The following is a 20447-nucleotide window of genomic DNA, read 5'->3' as shown; positions in this document are numbered from 1 at the left end:
TCCGGGCGGCTCCGGCGGGGGTGGTGTTGGGGGGCCTGTGTGGGCGGGCTGGCTGCGCTGACTGGGTATTCGGGTGTGTTTTCCCTCTTGGAGGCATGGCGGAGCTGCACTGTTCCCGCTGATCGCGGCGGGTGGGGCTGCGGGGCGGGTGGGGGTTTGGAGTGGCTCTGGCCGGCGCGTGTTGGGGGGCCGGGGCGGCGGAGCTGCTCTGGCCGCGTGTCAGGGCCTGGTGCGGGCGGCGGGGGGGGGGCGGCGGACGTGGCTGAGCTGCTTTGGCTTCGTCCGGTGGGGGAGCGGCATGGTTCGCTCCGCTCTGGCTTTGTGCTGCCCCTCGGGCTGCTGGGGGGGGGGGGGGGGGGGGGGGTTGCGCTGGCTGGGGTCTGCTCTTCTTGCGGTTTTGCGGCTTTTCTGCTCTCGGGCTGATTCTGTGCGCGTTGTGTTGCGTTGCGCGCTGTTGGCATCGGTCTTGGTGGGGCTGCGCTTTTGGCCGGGGGGGCGTTTTGGGGGGGTCCAGTGGCGCTCGCGGCCGGTTCGCGGGGCTTGGTGCCGGGGGGCGGGGCGTGTTTCGGTGCTCTGTGGGGCTGGGGCATTTCGGTCGGTGCCGTGGGGGGGCTGGTGGTTCGGTGCCCGGCCCTACTTCAGGGTGGCCGGCTGCCGGCGGGGCCCGCGGACTCGTCCCCGCGGCTCCCCGGGGCGCCGGCATGGTCTGGGGGGCTTCTTCGTGGCTGTCTCTCCTCCTCCCTTGGTGGGGGTCTGATTTCTGGGGCTGGCCCCGCCTTGGTGCCTTCGCTTCTGGGGTCCCTTTGGGCGCCTGGGGCTTTGGGTCTCCCGGCGCTGGACTCAGTGCTCTGGGGGGTGTGCCTCTCCGGCTCTCCACAACCACTATTGAGCATTTTTTCTATGGTTAAAACTTTACATGCACAAGTTCACCCTCACAAACAACTACAGGTGCTAGGCTTCAGGTACTTAGAGATTCACTTCCAAACAGAAACCCCACATTCATATCTTCAGGTAACACAGAGTACATGTCAGACTTAATATTACTTTAGCGATAGTTTCAAGGTGTTTGCTTTATTGTATATCTCGTACCATGTCTTTTGGTTGTGCTGTTCTTTTTTTTCATCTCATTGCAGGTGATGAAGCAGACTGAAAATGTTTTGTCATTGTCTCCTTCCTATCTCCTCTTTCTTTCATCTTTTGTCCTTTTTTTTTCTTTTTCTTTTTCCTTCTTCTTCTTTTGTTTTTCTGCTCTACTTACATTGCAGTGTCCATATGAACTGTAAAACTCCCTGCATAATTATAATAAAGCAATTTATATACATGAAACAAGTGGAGCAGTATGGCAATTGCCATACCGCTACACTTGTGAAAGTAAAATCTGTTGGGCTCCTTTTGGCATCAAGACAATTACTCTTATTGCCACCTTGCCAGACAGGACACTGTAAAAAAAAAAGAAAAAAAAAAAAAAAGAAATGATTCAAAACTAAAGTAACGAGCCAATTTGTTTAAATGTAAGGAGTAGAAAGTACAGATATTTGTGTAAAAATGTAAGGAGTAGTAGTAAAAAGTCGCCATAAAAATAAGTAGTAAAGTAAAGTAAAAATATCAGAAAAATCTACTTGAGTACAGTAACGAAGTGTTGTACTTCATTACTTCCCATCTCTGTCTATTAGCTATTACCTTTTCCATTGGAAAAGGTAATAGCTTTATTACCTTTTTTTCCATTGGAAAAGGTTTAATCAATTAATTTTATAAGAACCAGGTGACTCTCAGATATCTGCAGCACAAACAGAAAACATTTTTGGCAAAATGTCATTCATTAAAGTTACTCAACATGTTCGATTAATTAATATTTAGATTTTATATTTATAAGCAAATATTTATATCAAAAATAAGCTGTAGACAGCAGAGTCTGCAACAAAAGGATTTCAGAAGGGATCTCCTGAACTATAATATAGATAGATAGATATTTGTTGTTTGTATGAGGCAAAGAGAAATTATTCCATCTTATCATTACTCCAATAAAACTAAACTGGGAAAATACTTAAACTAAAATATCAAAACTTTATGGTCAAACATATTGCATTTTATTCTTGCAATTGGAGTTTTTACCAGATTCCTGAAAAGCAGTTTATATTTTATTTCAGTCACTACAAATTGATACCAGACAGCAGGAAATCCCTAAGCCCCTGACCACAACTCTCTTAGCTACCCTAGTAGCCCAATCTGACAGATTTCAGTTTGTTCATGTTACTGATAAATAATCATCAATTTCTAGCATTACTTGTGGAGGACCACATGGATCAGTGCTAAGGCCAATTCTCTCTACAATATATATGCCTTGAATTGGTAGAATCAGACTGCATGGGGTTAATTTTCCCTGTTATGCAGATTATACTCAGCTACTTTATATTTGTCCTCAAATCCTGAAGAAAGTAACCAATTACATAGAGTACAGGCAAGTTGTAAAGACACAAAAACCTTGGTGAGTCTTAACATTGCATATAATTTTATTATACTTGCAGGCTAATACCGGTAGGTAAATATGCAAGTGGCTGTTTTAGATAACTACATTTTACCCGAGGATGAACCAGATTTGTTGGGTTTGCAAATGTATCTTCTGATCTCTTGGGGTTTTGGTGCCATAGGTTTTATGATAATTTCTAAATTTAAAAATGAGAGTCTAATAGCTTAATCTCCTATCTGTTTTTTTTTTTTAAACATTAAGCAATAAGTGAAAACCCACATTCAAAAGTGCTTTGGTAAGTCTTGGTTTCATAAAAAAGTAGTGAAATTTCACAACACCCTCCTCCCTGGAACTCCTGCTTTGACCTTTGTGCGTCATTTGTGAAGCAAGATTAAATGATTAGGCAAGATTAAGCAGGCTAGGCTTATGATTTCATTAACTGAACCATCCCGGGAACTTAAATATCTGCTTCTAAATTGTTATTAAAATCTAAATGTTATTATTGTAAAGGTTCTTGTTTTCGACTTTAGGCAGATAAAATGTTATTTTACCAAATTGTTCTTTATTTACCACCTTATATTTCATTTTGAATTGGTTTGAACACATTCAAATACCCCTTAATCAAAAACTCTTCTAGATAAACTCTGGTGCTTGAATATAAAATCTATGTTGGACTACAAATCATTGCATCACTTTTTGATTATGCATTTTAACCATTTTATTATTATTTTTTTTTTTTTACCTTTTTCTATGTGTACATAGTAGAGTACTTTAGTTTAGTTTTACTAGTTTATTTCTTAACTGAAAATGTTTCATGTGCAGTTTAATGACTTTTGATAATATATCCTCATATTTTGAATGTTATGGTGACCTTATTCCATATATATTTTTATTTATTTATTTTTATTTATCCTTTATTTAACCAGGTAATACCCATTGAGATTAAAAATCTCTTTTGCAAGGGAGACCTGGCCAAGATAGGCATCAAAATTACATCACATCATTACATACATACAAAGACACAAACATGAAAGCCAAATATGCACTTACAATAAAATTTCAATTAAAACATTGACATGTGAGGGAGTCCAACTCAAAAACATCTCATTCTCAGCTTAAAAGTATTCAAAGGAACCAATTTACTAAGTTTCAAGTTATTTTGCTGCAAATTTCATGTAAAGGGAGCAGAGTAAGCAAAGGTCTTTTTACCTAGCTCAGTACTGACACGAGGGACAGAAAACAAGACAACAGCCTGAGAACGGAGAGAGTAATGACTAGTACTTTTTTTTCATAAGAAGTGAACATAAATAAGATGGAAGCGCACCAAGAATAGCTTTATATGTATAAATATATACCAATGACAAAGCCTCTGTGTAGCCAAGGCAGACCATTCCATATATGTGCTGAGTTATCTGTTTGACCATGATTTGAGCTTAATTCAAATTTTAATTTGCTGTCCTAACACATACACAGTTTGCCATGTGTTCACAGACAACATCAGACTCTATGAAAGGTATCTGAGTAAAATAATTGCTGTTTGTTTTTCAGTACTACTAGAAAGGTGTGGCATCTCTTTATTACTATAATCTCTTTTGAGATATCCTCACAAAGCTAAACTGAAGGACACATTGGGAAATAAACATATTTTTCCAGACTTTGCATCCAGTCAGACTAGGCTTAAGCTATAAAAAAAAAAAAAAAAAAGATTTAGTCCGGGGGCTGAGTGAAATGCCTATGTCTAAGATATGTATGTGAAAAAAAAAAAAAGATCTAATCATAGGCCTTTATCATTGTCCTTCCAATTTATTAAGAAGAAAATCTAAATGGTAAAAAAGCAAACCTCTACAGCTTCAAACCATTTTTTCCTGTGGTCATCTTTTTAAGTTTAAATATTGTCTATTTTTTTAAACAAAAACTAAACAATTCAGTGAATAAAATAAGTAAAAACTTCTCACTACTTACCAGTCCTGATTTAGAGATTTCCATGCCCAAACTTGTTACTGAAGGCTTCCCAAAAAGCCATTACAAGACAAAACTATCTAATTACATAACTGAGTTGATGCTATTTAATGCTGAACAATCTATAAGCTCTTTCTGTTTCAAACATACATATTAACGCTCACTGACACATACAGAGATCAAACAATGCTTATATTAAAGGTGATCATAGTGCGCCAGCTAGAGTCACAAGTGAAGTACAGCCCTTTTTAGGAAGGATATAAAAGAAGCTGCAGAACATTAACATCCTTCCTAGTCTTGGATGTGGGAAGGGTATGCCACTTAGTTTTCAGTATCTGGATGCAATAAAGATGCTTTTCTTACCTACCTGCAGTCTTCTTCTGCTTCTTCCTAATGTTGTCAATTCTGGTGAGTAAATGCGTTTTTGGATTTAACTGAATACTTTATCATAAAATAATAAAGTTTTTGTGGTCTCAGTTTTGGACATATTTTGGCAGAAGGCTCTGTTATGGTAACTCCTGTTAAACCAATTCTTGAAAGCTTTGATCAGTTACAGGCGATTATAGTTACAGTTACTATTGCAAACACTTGTTATAAAAATGCCAAACAGATGATATTGGTAGAAATTGCTGGTCCTGAAATCGATCATGTACATCAGTGGTACCAAACTCCTGTGTAGTGATTCATTTACAAGTTCCAGAATTAGAGCAGTTAAGTACTGAAGTTCAAGCTCCACTCCCACAGACTGAAACTCTGGGTCCCAGGGCAAGACCCTTAACCCCACGCTGCTCCCCGGATGCCGCACAATGTCAGCGTACTGCTTCCCAAGGGGATGTGTTAAATACAAAGAGTTAATTTTGTTGCTCGGTACTTGTAACTGTATAATAACAATAATAAAAACAATAATAATAAAAGCTTAAATTAGAAAACCTTTGGTAAGATACGGTACTCAGCTGCCTATTAAAAAAAAACAACAAAAAATAAAATCATTACTTAGCCCTTTAACTATCTTAGCTTCCGCACACAATTCTGGTTTGCAATTGCATAAATTATCTTTCTTTTCCTAGTTTTTTTTTTTTTTCTTCACTGTTTAACTGCAGGACGGATTCTGTTAAAGATCACTCAGCGTTTCCGTGATCTTCACACTCAGAGAAATAAAGAGTTTTTCCAGACGGCGCTTGCTGATGAACATCAGCCTCTTCAACACGTGAAGGAGGGCGTTCTTGATCAGCCGTTGGACCATTTTAACCGGCAAAACATCAACACCTTCCGTCAGGTAGCTTATAAGTATATTAGAAATGTGTTTTTAGCCTAGCATTTTCTCATGTTTTTATAAGTGCAGCAAAATGATCTAATTATCCTTTCTTTAAACAATGTAACCTATTATTAATGTTAACTAAGTTCCTGTTTATGCTACAACTATTCTGGAGGATCTTGTTTTCTCAACATAACCCAATTTTTTGGGACTGTTTTCCTTAGACCACTTTTAGAGTTACGTGGGGACATTTTTATCTGAGGCATCTATCTGCTAAAGGTACCTGGACACCTCTTAGTTAGATGAATATAGATGCTATCAGGCATAAACTGGCTGGTCATTTACAATAAAATCTAAATAAGTCAAACCCTGGGATTATGCATAGATAGATAGTAGCAAGAGTGACTTTTATTTTCAATGTCACCAATTTTTTTCAAGCTTATGGCAGATTGTAGGTGGTTGTTATGGCAACTGTATACCGGTAATATCCCAGTACAAGAGCCCAACATTCACTTGCATAAACTTAATTTCAGCGCTCCAGTAAAGATGAGTAACACATCTATCAGTCATCACTTAACTTTATTGGAGAAAATTACTTTTACTAATTACTTGTAGTGTCTGTGCGCCGAATGTGAGCTGTGTTAAGTGACAAATTTTATATTCCTCTTTTCTCATATTGTGCCTTTTAAATTAAAGATGGAAATCATCATTATAATGCTCAGTACATATTTTACCGTCTATATGATCCGGGGTGCAGGACCTAGAGTTACAAGGAATGCTACATCCAAACAAGAACAGCAACATATTTTTGGTGTAGAAAAAAAAAATCCTTATACTGTACAGGTACTTTTACTACATTAATTATTTATGGAGCACTTTATAAACAACTGCCGTTGAAACAAAGGGCTGCGTCGGAACAAGAACATTGCAACAAAGATAAAGAAGGAAAACAATTGAAACAGCAATCTCAGCAAAACAACAAAACAAGATAAAAACATACAGCAAAAAAAGCTTAATGTTGAGCCAAAACCAAGGAATAAAATAAACTTCAAACAATTTTTTAAAGTGGTCAGTAAATGGGAAATGTCTGACATAAATTGGGAGTTTATTCTATAAAGGAGGAGCAGCAGTGTGGCTCTATCCTCTCTGAGTTTGACCTGCTTGACCATGGCTGCTCCAGGAGCATCTGATCAGCTTACCTGAAACATTGAGAAGGAGAGTTTGGTGAAACAGCTGAAACAGGTAAGACCATGGAAACTTTTAAAAACAATTTAAAAAAAACTTAAAATTAAACTGAACTATAAAATGTAAACCAGGCCAGCAGAGGAGGTCCAAGTTGGAATTGATATCTCTTACCATCTCCAGATGGAAGCTTAGTACTATAAAAAACTCAAGGAGTTTCTAAAAGGACTGTTTGAGCAAAGAATAGATGGCAATGCAGTGGTGAAGCCTGGTTATAATAAAAGCATAAATAGCCATCTAAAGGTTCAGTTTTGAAAAAAAGAAATGCTTTCTTTATTCAAGCTGCCTGGGGTTGGTTTCATAGTAGGGAATTATACTTTTAACCATCTGAGCAGGTTGGTTGAAAGTATTTGAAACTCCAGTGTATAATTGTGCTTAAAAACAGCAACAGGCTTATTACAAACCAAGAAACAAAAATACCTTAATTGTCAATAACAACAACTTTTTGAGCTTGTTGGAAAGAGTTATGGTAGTATGATTTAGGAGATGTTGGGAGATTGATCTGCTATAAATTACAGTGAGACAGTCTTTTACTGGAGCTCTCTAGTTCTGAAAAAATAGATGCATTGGTATTGTCCGACAGTTAAGTTATGTTGCTAGAGTTCTCCAGTCTCCCTGCACATTCTGAGACTTTGACCTTCCTGATGTGCTGATCTAACTCTGAATGCCATACCAAACCATAGTGAATGTCTGGTGCTACCACAGAGTCAAAAAAGGTTTTAAGCTTTCCAACAGTTTCCTTAGCAGATAGAAGCCGCTCTGACACTTTAGAGAGAGAGAGGGTCAGCATTATTACTGTGGTCCACTTTATTGTTTCTGGGTCCACCCAGCTATCTATAAAAGTATATTATCGCCATATAAATTTCCTTGACATTCACCAGTGTAGCTGCTCTGGGTCTTTATCTTTGTAATTCCACCACCAGCTGCTTAACTTTTCCTGTGTTGATTAGGAAGTGCTTCTGCTGGTACCAGTCCACAAAATCCAGTGTCCACTGTCTCTACTCTGAGTTAACCTAACCTGTATGGGGACAGAGTATGGCAGAGAACAGAGACCCTGTAACTAAGGATGGGGAATCCTATAGTGCGGAGGGGGAACAGAACATTTCTCAGTACAGTTCCCAGTGGGGCCCCTGTACTATAACCTTGGGTTGTTTCCAGGAAGGTTGTCCGGAAGATGCTGGTCTGGCCCTAACAGCTGTGTGCCACTCCAGAGGTGGAGGCTGGTTGGTGTTGAAATTTCAAGAGAAATCATGCAATATGATCTCCACAGGGGTTCCAGGATTCTTCAAGTGGGTCAGAAGTCAGAGCTGCAGGTACAGTAGATGATGCCAGGCTGATAGGCACACTGCAGCGGATCCATGAAGATCTCAACAGCAGACAAAGATGGATGAGGATCAACCTCTGAGGGTCTTTAACAGATGAGGGGTCATTGCTGCCGGCTCCTAGTTCTTCAAATGTCTTCTACACTGGTGCCACACAGGACATCTCCAGCAGATGTGCTACTTTTCCCAGTTTCAGGCTAATTTTGAATATATATTCCATGATACCACACAGCCAATCAACATAGCACTATTGTACGGTAGTTTGGGGCGAATCCCATCCAGACCTTCAACCAATCGCAGTGTAAATAGAATATTAGACTGTTATATCTGTACTTATGATTTTATAATTCCAATCATGTCTGCATGTCTGTCTGGGTCACAGCGGTTTTTGGTGAACGAGGAGTACTGGCAACGTCCGGAGGGTCCTGTGTTTCTCTTCGTTGGTGGAGAAGGGCCCATCTGCAAATTTGATGTACTTACAGGTACGGTAGCCTGCAAAATGATGATGATCTCTTTAATCATTTATTAACTTGACAATAGACTTTAGGAAAAGTCCTATATTAACAGAGAGTAAGTTTTTGAGGCTGTAGAGGATCATTGCTTGCAATTTTTCTTTGTCCTGCAAAGATTTAGGCATGCTTATTTCAAAGCTGCAGAATAGCAATGTCATTAAGGAAACTTCATTAAGTTATAACCCAACACAAACTTCTGTATAAGTTTCCAATGTCTAATTAGAGATTTAAACTCATATTGAGTTTAACACAACAGCTAAGCAATAAAGTGTAACAACACTATCCATATCATGACAAACACTTAAAATCCCATTTTAGTCATTTGAAATGCTCTGAAAATTCTAAGCTGTCTGCTCTATTCTGTATTTGTGTTTTACTTGAATATAAACTGGAAACATTTCAGTACGTAACGTGTTTTTTGCAGGTCATCATGTTGACATCGCAAAAGAGCACGGGGGTCTGCTGCTGGCTGTGGAGCACCGTTTCTATGGTGACAGCATCAACCCTGATGGACTGGAAACAGAGAACCTGGCATACCTGAGCAGCCAGCAGGCGTTAGTGTTGGCTTTTCCCCAATTTCTGTGTGCGTGTGTAAGCATGTGTGTGTACCTGGAAATAAGGAGTTTATGCTTTTCTCATTTTGTCCATCTGATTTATTATTTATCTTGTTTCTATTCAGATGTCTCCTGTAGCTTATTCCTTATAGAATGATTTTTGAGTAGAATGTTTATGATTGTTCCACTAACTAGTGTCACCTCATCTTTATCTAAGTCTGAAAACATTTTATCATTGTACTCTTCAAAGCCAGGAGTGAGAAAGAGTTACAATTTCATATATCTAAGCTTGCACGAATCTGCAGATGTCTAATATATTTACTGTACTTTATAGAGTTATTTTTCTTACTAGTCAAACTGCTATGATTTAGAGCATTAGCAAATTTTATAGTTCAACAGAGATCTAAGGAAACAATACTTATTATATAAAAGAAGACATGCTTGAAAACTTGCTTGGTTTTAAATTAAAAACTAAGTTCTCCCTAAACCTACCACAACGTTGAGCAAATGTTGGCATCAGGCCCACTCTCCTTGGCAGAAATATTTGAACTCAACCATATACAGCTGGAAGGCTTTGGAGCATAAAAACATAATCTTAAGCAGTCCCATACCATCACACATCCACCTCTATGTTTTACAGAATGCATGCTTTTCTTTATCTGAAATACTCTGTTAGCTCTATGTCTTACAGGATTGTTATGGTAAAAAAAATGTCAAACTCAATATAGATATCCAGAAAAACAGTTGATACTTGATACCAATAGCACTGTGATCAAAATAACTATAATGGAAATATGCAAACTGCATTTGTCCTTAGCATCAATACCGTGCCAAATTGCTATCCAGATACAATGTTTGAGTATGGATACTTTTCAAAGTATGAATACTTTTGACAAATCTAAAGTCTGAAAAATTACATTTTGTCTCATCGGTCAACTAAAGATTTTTTACCTTAATAATCCATACGATCATTAAGGTGATCATTCAGTGTGGCTTCATAAAAACTAACTGATTAAAAGACAAATTATGTTTACTAGCTTGGTTGGGGCTCGTTAAACTTGGCTTTCCAATAAACAAAAATTAAAAAAAATGTTTAGCTGCAGCAAGTTTAGAATTTCTAAATGGGATGATACCTTTCTCACATGGGGCCAGGCAGGTTTGGACGGTTTCCTGCTCTCAAAGAAAAAATTATAATTTGAAGGATTTGTTTTCTTATTTGCTAATTTTATCTTTGATTATAAATTATTTGAGAGTCTAAAACAGATCTAGACCAAATCCTTTCACTGCATATCTTTATTGTCTTTGATTCAGGCTGGCTGACTTGGCTGTATTTCATCAGTACATCAGCGAGAGCTTTAATCTGAGCTGCAGGAACACCTGGATCAGCTTTGGAGGCTCCTACTCTGGATCTTTGTCTGCCTGGTTTAGAGGAAAGGTGAAACACCTGGTTCACCTATGGATCTCTCAAATTAATAGACATAGTGGTTTCACATTTTTTTTTTTTTATGTCCGTCATGTAATAAAAAAAAGTATAGATTAATTAATCCTGAAACTAAGTTGAAACTTGCAAAGATATTATTCTGTTTCAATTAAATGTGATTGGTGATAAATATTCTTCATCTTGATTTCTCTGTGAAATTGCAGAACAGAAGTATAATTAAGAGATATTTTGCTATAGAAATACTTTGAAGCCTCTTAGAGTCTATAAATTATGCACAAAGAGTTGAAAAATTAGGTCCACCAACAAAAGGAAAGGAAGATATTCTACACTTAGCCAACTACAACATTGCACATGGTTATTTAAATTGTAAATGTCTGCAGACATAATATGTAGCTTTTTTCCAGCGGTAGAGTTTACATCTGATTATCAAATTCTATCTAAAACACACTCAAACATGCTGTCATAAGTGGGACTCATTGTGACTCATTGTTTTTGGGATTACTACAAGAATCCCTTTCACCTTCTCTCTATGCTTCAATATGGCCAAAGTAAGATAGTCTTCTCGTGATGACAACACCACCGCTCCCCACCTCTTTCCCACCCCTCAGGGTCTCTTTGCATCGAGCACCTGGGTGGGATTTTTCAAAATTTGGGTTATTTTTTCATATGGGGTGAGTTACACTTTAAATTAGCTCATACATTTTCTTTGTCCAATCTGCAGTTTCCCAATCTGGTGTATGGAGCTGTAGCTTCCTCTGCTCCAGTGAAGGCAAAGCTGGATTTTTCTGAGTACAGCAATGTAAGGAGCCACTAATTAATCTACCAAATCCTTAACCTTAGAAATGTTACTTTTGACTGCATAAAGAAAAACAGAACTGTCTGTAAGAACAGAAGTGGACCGCAACTTCTCATTTCCTTCTTTTTCATGTCTTTATTCTCCTTCTCTTAGGTTGTCGGTTTAGGTCTAAAGAATGAGGCTGTTGGTGGCTCAGAGGAGGTGTGAAAATGCCCTCAGTTTCCCCATCAATAATGTGTGAAAAATTTACTTCCTCTCTGCATTTGTTTGGCTTATATTGAGTCTCTTCCGCTGTCGGCAGTGCCTGGCTAAAGTCCGGGAGGCGTTTGTTCTTGTCGAAGCAACTCTGATAAGTGAAAATTTCACCAAGGTGGCTGCAGACTTTGGCTGCTGCCAGACTCCAAATAATCCTGATGATCAGGTGATGTCTCTTTTTTTTTTCTTCAACTAAAAGAAACAAACATTAAGATGTAACCACAAAGCAGTTTTAATATTTATTTTGTTGTCATTTATAAATCAGTGTTCAAGTTTATTTTAAAACGCCAAACAAAGGAACATTTTCCCCTTTTGTTTCAATATTTACCTTTTGCAGCTACACTATAATGACTTCAACTCAAATAGAAAAGCTTTCGCTTTTTGGTTGTACAAGAACATTTTAAACAAATTTTCAAGAAAAGTATTGGTAATGTTGAAGCATTAAGAGTTAATAATACTGTAAACTTTACTATAAATCCAAACAGTTTCACACCATAACTCCACCGGGACCCAGGTTTATAGTTGTTGCAGTGCAGTTAGACAAGAACATTTCTCCTGGCAAAATCAAAACTAATCCTTTGGATTATCAAACAACTGTGGTCTTACACCACCACCATCTGAAACCTGGAATTGCACTCAGAGATGTAAGGATTTAATGAGCTGCCCAACCATGAAAACCTATTCTATGCTCTTGAGTTGATGTGCAGCAATCCTTCCTTATGAAGTCACGTGGCCTTCAACTGTCTCAACTGTTTGATGTCGTTCCAAAACACTTTCACTGGTTGTGAGATGGTTAATAGAAAATATTCTGATTTAAATCATTGCACTGATTGAATCCTATCATGGGACCAGAGTGGAATTCACTGAGGTTGTTAGAGCGAATTGCTCTTTTCCAATTGTTTGTGGAAATAGTCGGCATGAAGGATTCTATGCACCTGCAGCCATGGAATTGATTTCCACATCTGACTTTAAAAGTTACAAAAGTATTTCAGCACTATAGAGCACTAACATTCAGATATGTATTAATCCCCAGTAGAAAATTTGTTAGAAATTAGAAAACAAACCAACATTTTGATACTTAAACTGAGGACCTGAGACTAAATGCAACCTCTTTAACCAGTGGGCAATAGGGCAAAAAAAAAACAACTAAAAACTTATTAGTTGCTGATAGCACTGAAAAGTAAATAATAAATAATTCTATTAATACATTTTTGAAATCTGTTACTGTAAGATAAAAACAAGGCAAGGCAAGGCAAATTTATTTGTATAGCACAATTCAGTACAAAGACAATGCAAAGTGCTTTACATGATTAAAATACAGGAAGATAAAACAGAATCAAAGCAAGTAGGAAAAAATAAAAAACAAATAAAATAAAATAAAAAATGCAGAAACAAAAAAAGAATATTAAAAACAGTTGGATTAAAGAAAACATGTTTTTGTTGAACTGTTTAACTAGAATAGTCGAAGGCAATCCTAAACAAATGTGTTTTTAGTCTTGCTTTAAAGGAACTCAGGCTTTCCGCACTTTTACAGTTTTCTGGAAGTTTGTTCCAGATAAGTGAAGCATAGGAACTAAATGCTGCTTCTCCATGTTTAGTTCTGGTTCTAGTTATGCAGAGCAGGCTGGAGCCAGAAGACCTGAGTGGTCTGGAGGGTTGATAAACTGATAGCAAGTCTGTGATGTATTTAGGTGCTAAGTCATTCAGAGATTTATAGACTAACAGAAGTATTTTAAAGTCTATTCTCTGAGATACAGGGAGCCAGTGTAAGGACTTTAGAACTGGGGTGATGTGCTCTACTTTCTTAGTCTTAGTGAGGACACGGGCAAGACCCTACTAAAAACCGCAGTGGCCAAATATAAATTAAAACAAAGTTACCATCTATGATAAAGACACAAGATCCTTAACCTAAATAGAAGGAAGCCTAAAGCACAATCCAGTCAGCAAGAGGTGAAACTAAGAGTTGAGAAATTGAGCAGTAGTGGGTGTGTTGCTGAGCCCCTTGGATTTTGCTGCTGACATTCACAATTCTTTGGCAGTTTTAATGTTATACACTGAGGTTTTCATAGCAGCATATCACAGAAAAAAGTCAGAATGGATTAAATGTAAGATTTAAAAAATATCCACATTCCTATTTTACAAAGATTTTAAGCCTTTTTGTTGTCACAGTATGCAGATGTTTGGAAGTGTCAACAGTCTCAACCTCATCCCCTATGATGGATGATATATGAGGAGCTGGGAGATTATGTCTAAAATCAATCATCTCCTTAGTTTTCAACACATTAAGCTGATGAAAGGTGTTGCTATTATGGTGGAAAAAAGCAAAAAGAAAATCAAGTTATGGGTTGAACTAAAAAATACTGCAGAATTGGAGAATAGAAGTAGATTGAAAAAGAAGGATGTTAAGTGGTTCTCATGTCCTCCAGCAGCCTAAGACAATAGTAGCATACTTATTGAGACAGATCAGGATAACCTGAACAACTCTAGCTAACTTAAAGACAAAATAAAAAGAACTGTTATATAATACAACATTTTCAAAAAACTGTTTATTAACAGTTAGCAATATCTGAACAGTTTGATTCGGTTTAAGTTTTCGTTTTTGTTTTATTTCCATTTTGTGTTATTCTAGTTGTTTATTGTTGTATTGGAGTTCTTATGTATTTCTTGTTTACCATATTGTGTCAGTATCCTTCTCCTAGCTCCCTTCTAGATTCTTCTCTCCAAACCTGCTCCCAATCTGCTGCTTAGCTTGGTCTTTGTTCAGTCTCCCATTTATACTCATCCTCTTCAGTTAGTGTTGGCTGGTTCCTCGTCATTTTATGGCTCCTCGTGTGTCTTTTCCCTGACTTCTCTTGGGTTTTTGGGTTCTGCATTTTGTGTTTGGACTATGCTTCTTTTAAATCCTGCATAAAATCTGAAGGAAACCACCTCAGTTTCCATCTCTGCATTTGGGTCCTCTAAAAACCTCCACACAACCCGACAATGCTGAACACTTTATTACTTTTTTTTTTCGATAATGAAACGAGTCAGATAGCTTTTAAAATCAAATTGAAATTGTTCCTGCCTGCACAGCCAGTTGCATGTTTTTTTTTGTTTGTTTTACCTTTCTGTGTTTTATGAGTATTTCACCTTTTTTTTTGAGTACCATAAGTAAATAAGCCTTTTTCAGAATGAGTTGAATAGAAGAAACGTGATTAAATTAGGTAGTGATATTAATTTCCTCTTTTTTCTAAATGTTTATGTTTGTGTAATTTGCGGTATGAATGTATGCCTATGTAAGAAAGGGATAAGTTCAAAAAGTACAAATATGATTGAAAAATAAACTAAAATCATATGTAGTAATAGGTTGGACAGATTTAAAAAGAAGCAGAAAGGAATAAAATTGCATTTTCTAACCCAGAGCCTTTTAGCTCTTATAGCAGTGACCCCAAATGAAGCCTGATATCGTTTAATTGTCTCATCCCCGGCTTTGTTTTTCAATTTTCTAGTTTGGATTAAGACTGCACATAAATAATAAACCTGCCTGACATTTTGACCACAGATGGAGCTGATGCAAAGCTTGGCCGACATCATGATGGGAACCGTGCAGTACAACGAGGAGGGAGTGCTTATGTCTATAAAGGAGCTGTGTAGTGTTATGTCCGATAAACGTGAGGAGAATGAAGGAGAGATGGAGGCTTACAACCGCCTTGTGAAACTCTCACAGGTATAAAATGCTCTTTGTGGTAATTGTGTATTTTTATTATCTAGACACCACTAGATGTCAGCACAGAGCCGTTTCAGTGAAAACTTCACTTGAGCCCTTAGGGGCCCTGCAGTAAGAATGACAAAGTGGTGTCTGATAGGAATCTTCTGATATTATTATTTAATAAAATATTTTGCTCTTAGCTGAAATGTTTCATGTGTGCACAGATTTACCGTTCCACCTCTAATGAACCATGCCTGGACATATCTCATGAGAAAACAGTGAAAGATCTGCTGGACACGTCTCACAGGCATCGTAGAAGATCAGAGAGGCAGTGGATCTACCAGACCTGCACTGAGTTTGGCTTCTGTACAAAACACTTACTCAGATTATAACACATATAGCAAATGATCATCCCTTCTCTGTCTCAGACCTTCTTTTCCCATTTACTCATAGATCAAACCTGTGAGGATGCCACCTGTCCATTCTCTGGGATGTTAACCCTTCAGGCTCAGACTAAGCTCTGTGCAGAGGTTTTTGGTATTTCCCAGCATTCTTTGCCTGCACGCATTGCCTTCACAAACAGCTACTATGGTGGAGACCACCCTCAAACAACCAGGGTCCTTTATGTTAATGGTAAGGTTCGCTTCACTGGAGAAAAAAAACAACAAAGCCAATGAATAAAGCTCCATACCACAGTGAGCAGAAACAGTTCAATTTTCTAGACAGTCAACCCCTGCAAGGAAACTCGTCTGCTGTGTCAAGATTAAATAAGAAACCAGTGCAGCAGGGCCATTAAGTACATCTGTATCATCATCATCATCACTGCAGGTGGAGTGGACCCATGGAAAGAGCTGTCAGTGGTTCAGGACAGCACTGATGAGGCTCAGACAGTTTTCATTAAGAACACTGCGCACTGTGCTGACATGTCGAGTCAAAGACTAAAGGACCCCCACTCACTCAGGAAGGCGAGACAGGTACGGCCTCCTGACTCAGGTGTTTGTTGTCTGAGCAAAGACTGCATTACTCTGCAAAAGTATTCAAACCAATTAAACATTTTGACATTTTGATATATAATTGGTTATAACCTCATAATTTAATGTTATTTGTTGGATTTTATGGCTACAGCATTATGATAAAACTGTCTTAGGTTGGTAATATGAAAAAAAACAACAAAAAAACATTTTTGCTTCTTATAAAAAAAAATACAAATTTTTAAATATAATGTGGATTTATATCCAACTCATTTTTCACTGACAGCTCTAATTTCACTGTATTGATTGAAACAATATCAGCCATCTTTCTGCTATGTGCAAAAAGGCTTTTTAAAATAAACAACAAAACTGGTGATCCTATTAAGCCATTATCTTATTTTTTACCCCTTTTCCAAAAGTTAAACCCTTCACCTGTAGGTAGGTAAACATAGTCGTATTAGAAAAAAACAGCAACATTTATTACATACAACTCTTGTGATTAAAACAAACAACAAATCTTGATGCTTTGCATACATTTTAGAACATTAATGTCCACAAAAGTCATGCATCTTAAGATGAATTAAACCTCTATTAATCAGTTTCAAAGATAAACGGGCTATTTAGAAAATATGATTTAGAAAAATAAAAATAAATAATATCTAATAACAATTTTAAACCCAAAAAACATCATTTAGAAGTCTGCTAAATTAAGGTTAAAATAACTAAGTAATTTGGTTGTTTGGTTTAATTTCTTCGTCCTATTTTTAGTTTTTCAGTAATTTTCAAGTTTGTTTTAAAATCTGTTGTTTTGAATTTATAAAAGGAGGATATGTTTTGCTTTGTATTTTTGCCAAATCATTTTATGTAGATACAGCTATGCTTAAATTGTTAAAATAATTAAACATTTAATTTGTCTGTTGCATTTAAGTTAGTGATTATAACTATTTTTTTTTACATTTGCTCCATAAGATATCATCAATTGTTTTACAAATATTCATTTTAATTATTTGATAGGGACAATGCAACAACATAGCAATAAAAATGTTATATTATGATGAGATGCACAAAGAGTTTAAAGCTAATGCTTCCACTCCTGTCCCTAGTTATATTATGTTTTTAAGTGAAACTAGAAAGAAGCCACGTGGTCAACACGATCAACAACAATACTGTATGCTTCATGTTTTCTCAATCACAGGCATAAAGCATACAAATGAAAGTACAGATATTTGCTTTTGACAGATAGTACTATTGTGTAATTTTGAACAAAACATCTTTAATTTCGTCATAATTATATAGATATTTCAACTCATATGGCTGAAAACTAAGAAACTCTTTCCTATAGAATATTTAATACTTTCTTTAAATTAAGACCAGCCTGTAAAGTAAATTGATATATTACTATATATTTTATATTCAGTGATATTGTCACTCAATTGCAGGTTTTGCAGATGCTGATTTTGTCCAGCGCTGTTTGAACACAGCTTATTGGTATTTTATAAAGTGGACTCGGGGTCAGACAGTAGCAAATAGAAACAGAGTGAAGTGCACCATGGGAAGTTTGCCTTTTCTCCAATGTAAAGAGTGAGATCAATAAAGACAATCAATGCCTTCTTGTTTGTTACATATTTAGATCTTCCTCTGATTTTACTCTTAGACAAAAGTCTGATAGCAAAATTGCTCATTTTATGTATTCACTATAAAAACTTTAAAATCAGAGTGTATTCCTAATAAACACTTAGCAAACAGATGTGGTGCATTTGCTGCTCACCAATCAGGCCAGATCATGTGCAGTTTCCTCATGTTTACCCATTTTGTAACTAGCCTACATGTTTAATCAGCTCTATTCATTTAATGACACTGTTTAATATCAGGAAATTTTAAGAACCTGTCTTTTGTTCTCTCAGGAAATTGAGAACCACGTCACCCGCTGGCTGAAAACAGCCGCTCTGGAGCAGATGAAAAAGAGTAAACCCTGCCTGTGACCAGGTCACATTAGAGCCAGATCAACTCTTATCATTGTTTTCTGAAACAGATAAAGAAAGAACTGTTCAAACTCTAGGCTGAATGCTCTGCTTCAATCCTATCCTCTATTTCCTCCTGTTGTCCCCACGTTTTGCTTTGTCTCAATGACAATCTCAGCCCTGCAGTTAACCAACCTGCTGCCCGTTAGCATTTCGATCTAATAAGAAGTTATAATTTTGTATAATTTTTTTGCTACAATAAAAAAACTGCTGTTTCTTCCATTATTTTAATCACTAGGAATGTGATGGAGTAACTTTGTAAGTAAACTTGTTTCTCGAAACCACCTGATATTAAAGTTTGAAGCCATTAATCTGCTGTTACTGATTAAATGCAGTAAACCTGTCAAGGTGAAACACTTTCCTCAGATTTGTTTCGTGCTTTCTTCCAAAAAAAGAAAAAGTGCTGTGCCCGACTCTATCTGAGGAGCTGATACGGTCGGGCTGTTTTATTTTTAACATCAGAGAAATCGTGAAGATACGGAACGTGTTTGAGGAGAAAAGGTGAGGGGAGAACCAGTTGTCCCAACGCCATCTGTTTCAGTGTGTGTGTGTGTGTGTGTGTGTGTGCGTGTGTATGCGTGAACCTCTCAGCAGGAGGGTCAAAAGTGGGAGGTCATGACCCTGCTGACCCCCGTGGGAGTGGAGCTCATCAATCAACTGGAGGTTGGACAGAGCTGCAGGAGGGCACACACAGGCACGCAGGCCTTATGACACACACTGATACTGTAATGGTGTGTTATCAAATGCATTAAAAAAAGGGAATTTGTTACGGGAAGGATTTTCTATGATCCAGAGCAGGATCAGCTTTCATGGGGAAAAAAAACTTTAAATATAAAACAATGCTTCCACTGACACACAAAAGGCCTCAGTGGTGATTGCTGCTGGGTTTCTATGTTGTTGCTAAATGCTTCTTCACCCACAGATGTAATCTCATTTCTGCATAGACTGAATTGGGGGACAGCTAATTTTATTCTTTTAGTTTTGGGGGGCATCTTGTTCCTGGTAATCTGTATCCCTTCAGTGTTGCAAACTAAGAGACACACACACTACCACAAACTCCATGAGCTGCTATCTAGATTATCAGCCAGGAGAGCGACAGGGCATGCTTTTTCTCTCCCCACCACCGCCCCACCTCCTCCTCTCTCTCTCTCTGCAGCCTGTCCTGTTGATCAATGAGGAAGTTCTTGGGCCTCAACTATTAATCAGAGCCTATCGGCTATCTGTCCGCAGAGCCAACCAATCACGGCCCTCCGACAGCTGGGCCATGAAAAATGTGGCCCTGGTGGATGGAGGGGAGGAGGTTCGGGGGGGTGGAGGGGGCAGTGATGGGGTCGCCAAGAAGAGAAGGAAGGTGAAGAAGCACTCCATCTGAACTGAGTCAGGTCACGGCTGCACTTAACGTGCCGGTGGCCTCCGCACGGAGGTGAACAATCAGAGTTCATGGTTTCCATGATAGAACAACGCGATTTAAAGCATCGCTCCAGCTTTAAACGTTAAAAGTGACAAAGCTCCAATGAGCACAGTGTTTTCATGGTGCCTCTGAGGGGGAAAGCTCCCCTGTGAAAAGTTTTCCTCCGCTGATCTAATGTCCAACGCCGAGCAACCTCCCTGAGCTTCCTCAATACGCCACCGTCGCTCTTCTGCATAATCACAGTTGCTCACACTCATCCATTCACATCTTATTGCCATGATTGGATTACATCTAATGCTATTACATTGCTCCCCATCTACCCCTCCCCCCTCTCATTGCACCTCTGTCTACCTCCTCATAGATTTCTTGCAGATGTTATTAGAGTCTGATACGGTGCAGGTCTCCCCCTCCTTTCTCCAACCCCACATTTTGGATTTATGAACCCCTCAGACTTCTCTGCTTTAATCTGTCTCTTCTCCTCCTCTCCCTTCCTGCGCCCGTCCATCCATCATTCCCTGGCTTGGTTTGGGCGGAAGAGTATTAATCCCGCCAT

The 20447-nt window shown here is 38.1% G+C and overlaps 1 protein-coding gene across 1 annotated transcript; it reads left to right on the top strand.

The window, feature by feature from the left end:
- Window positions 1-4732: 4732 nt before the first annotated feature.
- LOC119775269 (thymus-specific serine protease) lies at window positions 4733-18842 on the top strand. Its single transcript, XM_038273184.1, has 13 exons — window positions 4733-4834; window positions 5527-5702; window positions 8628-8727; window positions 9182-9311; window positions 10623-10746; window positions 11474-11551; window positions 11702-11749; window positions 11850-11969; window positions 15345-15509; window positions 15716-15857; window positions 15945-16124; window positions 16320-16465; window positions 18367-18842. The coding sequence occupies exons 1-13, from the start codon at window positions 4741-4743 to the stop codon at window positions 18442-18444; spliced, it is 1581 nt and encodes a 526-aa protein (XP_038129112.1). The 5' UTR covers window positions 4733-4740; the 3' UTR covers window positions 18445-18842.
- The last annotated feature ends 1605 nt before the right edge of the window (window positions 18843-20447 follow it).

The sequence above is a fragment of the Cyprinodon tularosa genome, unplaced genomic scaffold (genome assembly GCF_016077235.1).
Source record: "Cyprinodon tularosa strain WSP-4 unplaced genomic scaffold, ASM1607723v1 ctg86, whole genome shotgun sequence".
Lineage (NCBI taxonomy): Eukaryota > Metazoa > Chordata > Actinopteri > Cyprinodontiformes > Cyprinodontidae > Cyprinodon > Cyprinodon tularosa.
The sequence above is the reverse complement of the archived record's forward strand: the minus strand, read 5'-3'. Positions and strand labels throughout refer to the sequence as shown.

Coding starts and splice junctions, on each gene's coding strand:
- LOC119775269 (XM_038273184.1), top strand. CDS start 4,741: ATGCCACTTAGTTTTCAGTATCTGGATGCAATAAAGATGCTTTTCTTA. Junction 10,747..11,473: donor CTGCCTGGTTTAGAGGAAAG/GTGAAACACCTG, acceptor TCCAATCTGCAG/TTTCCCAATCTGGTGTATGG. Junction 15,858..15,944: donor CTGCACTGAGTTTGGCTTCT/GTACAAAACACT, acceptor ATTTACTCATAG/ATCAAACCTGTGAGGATGCC.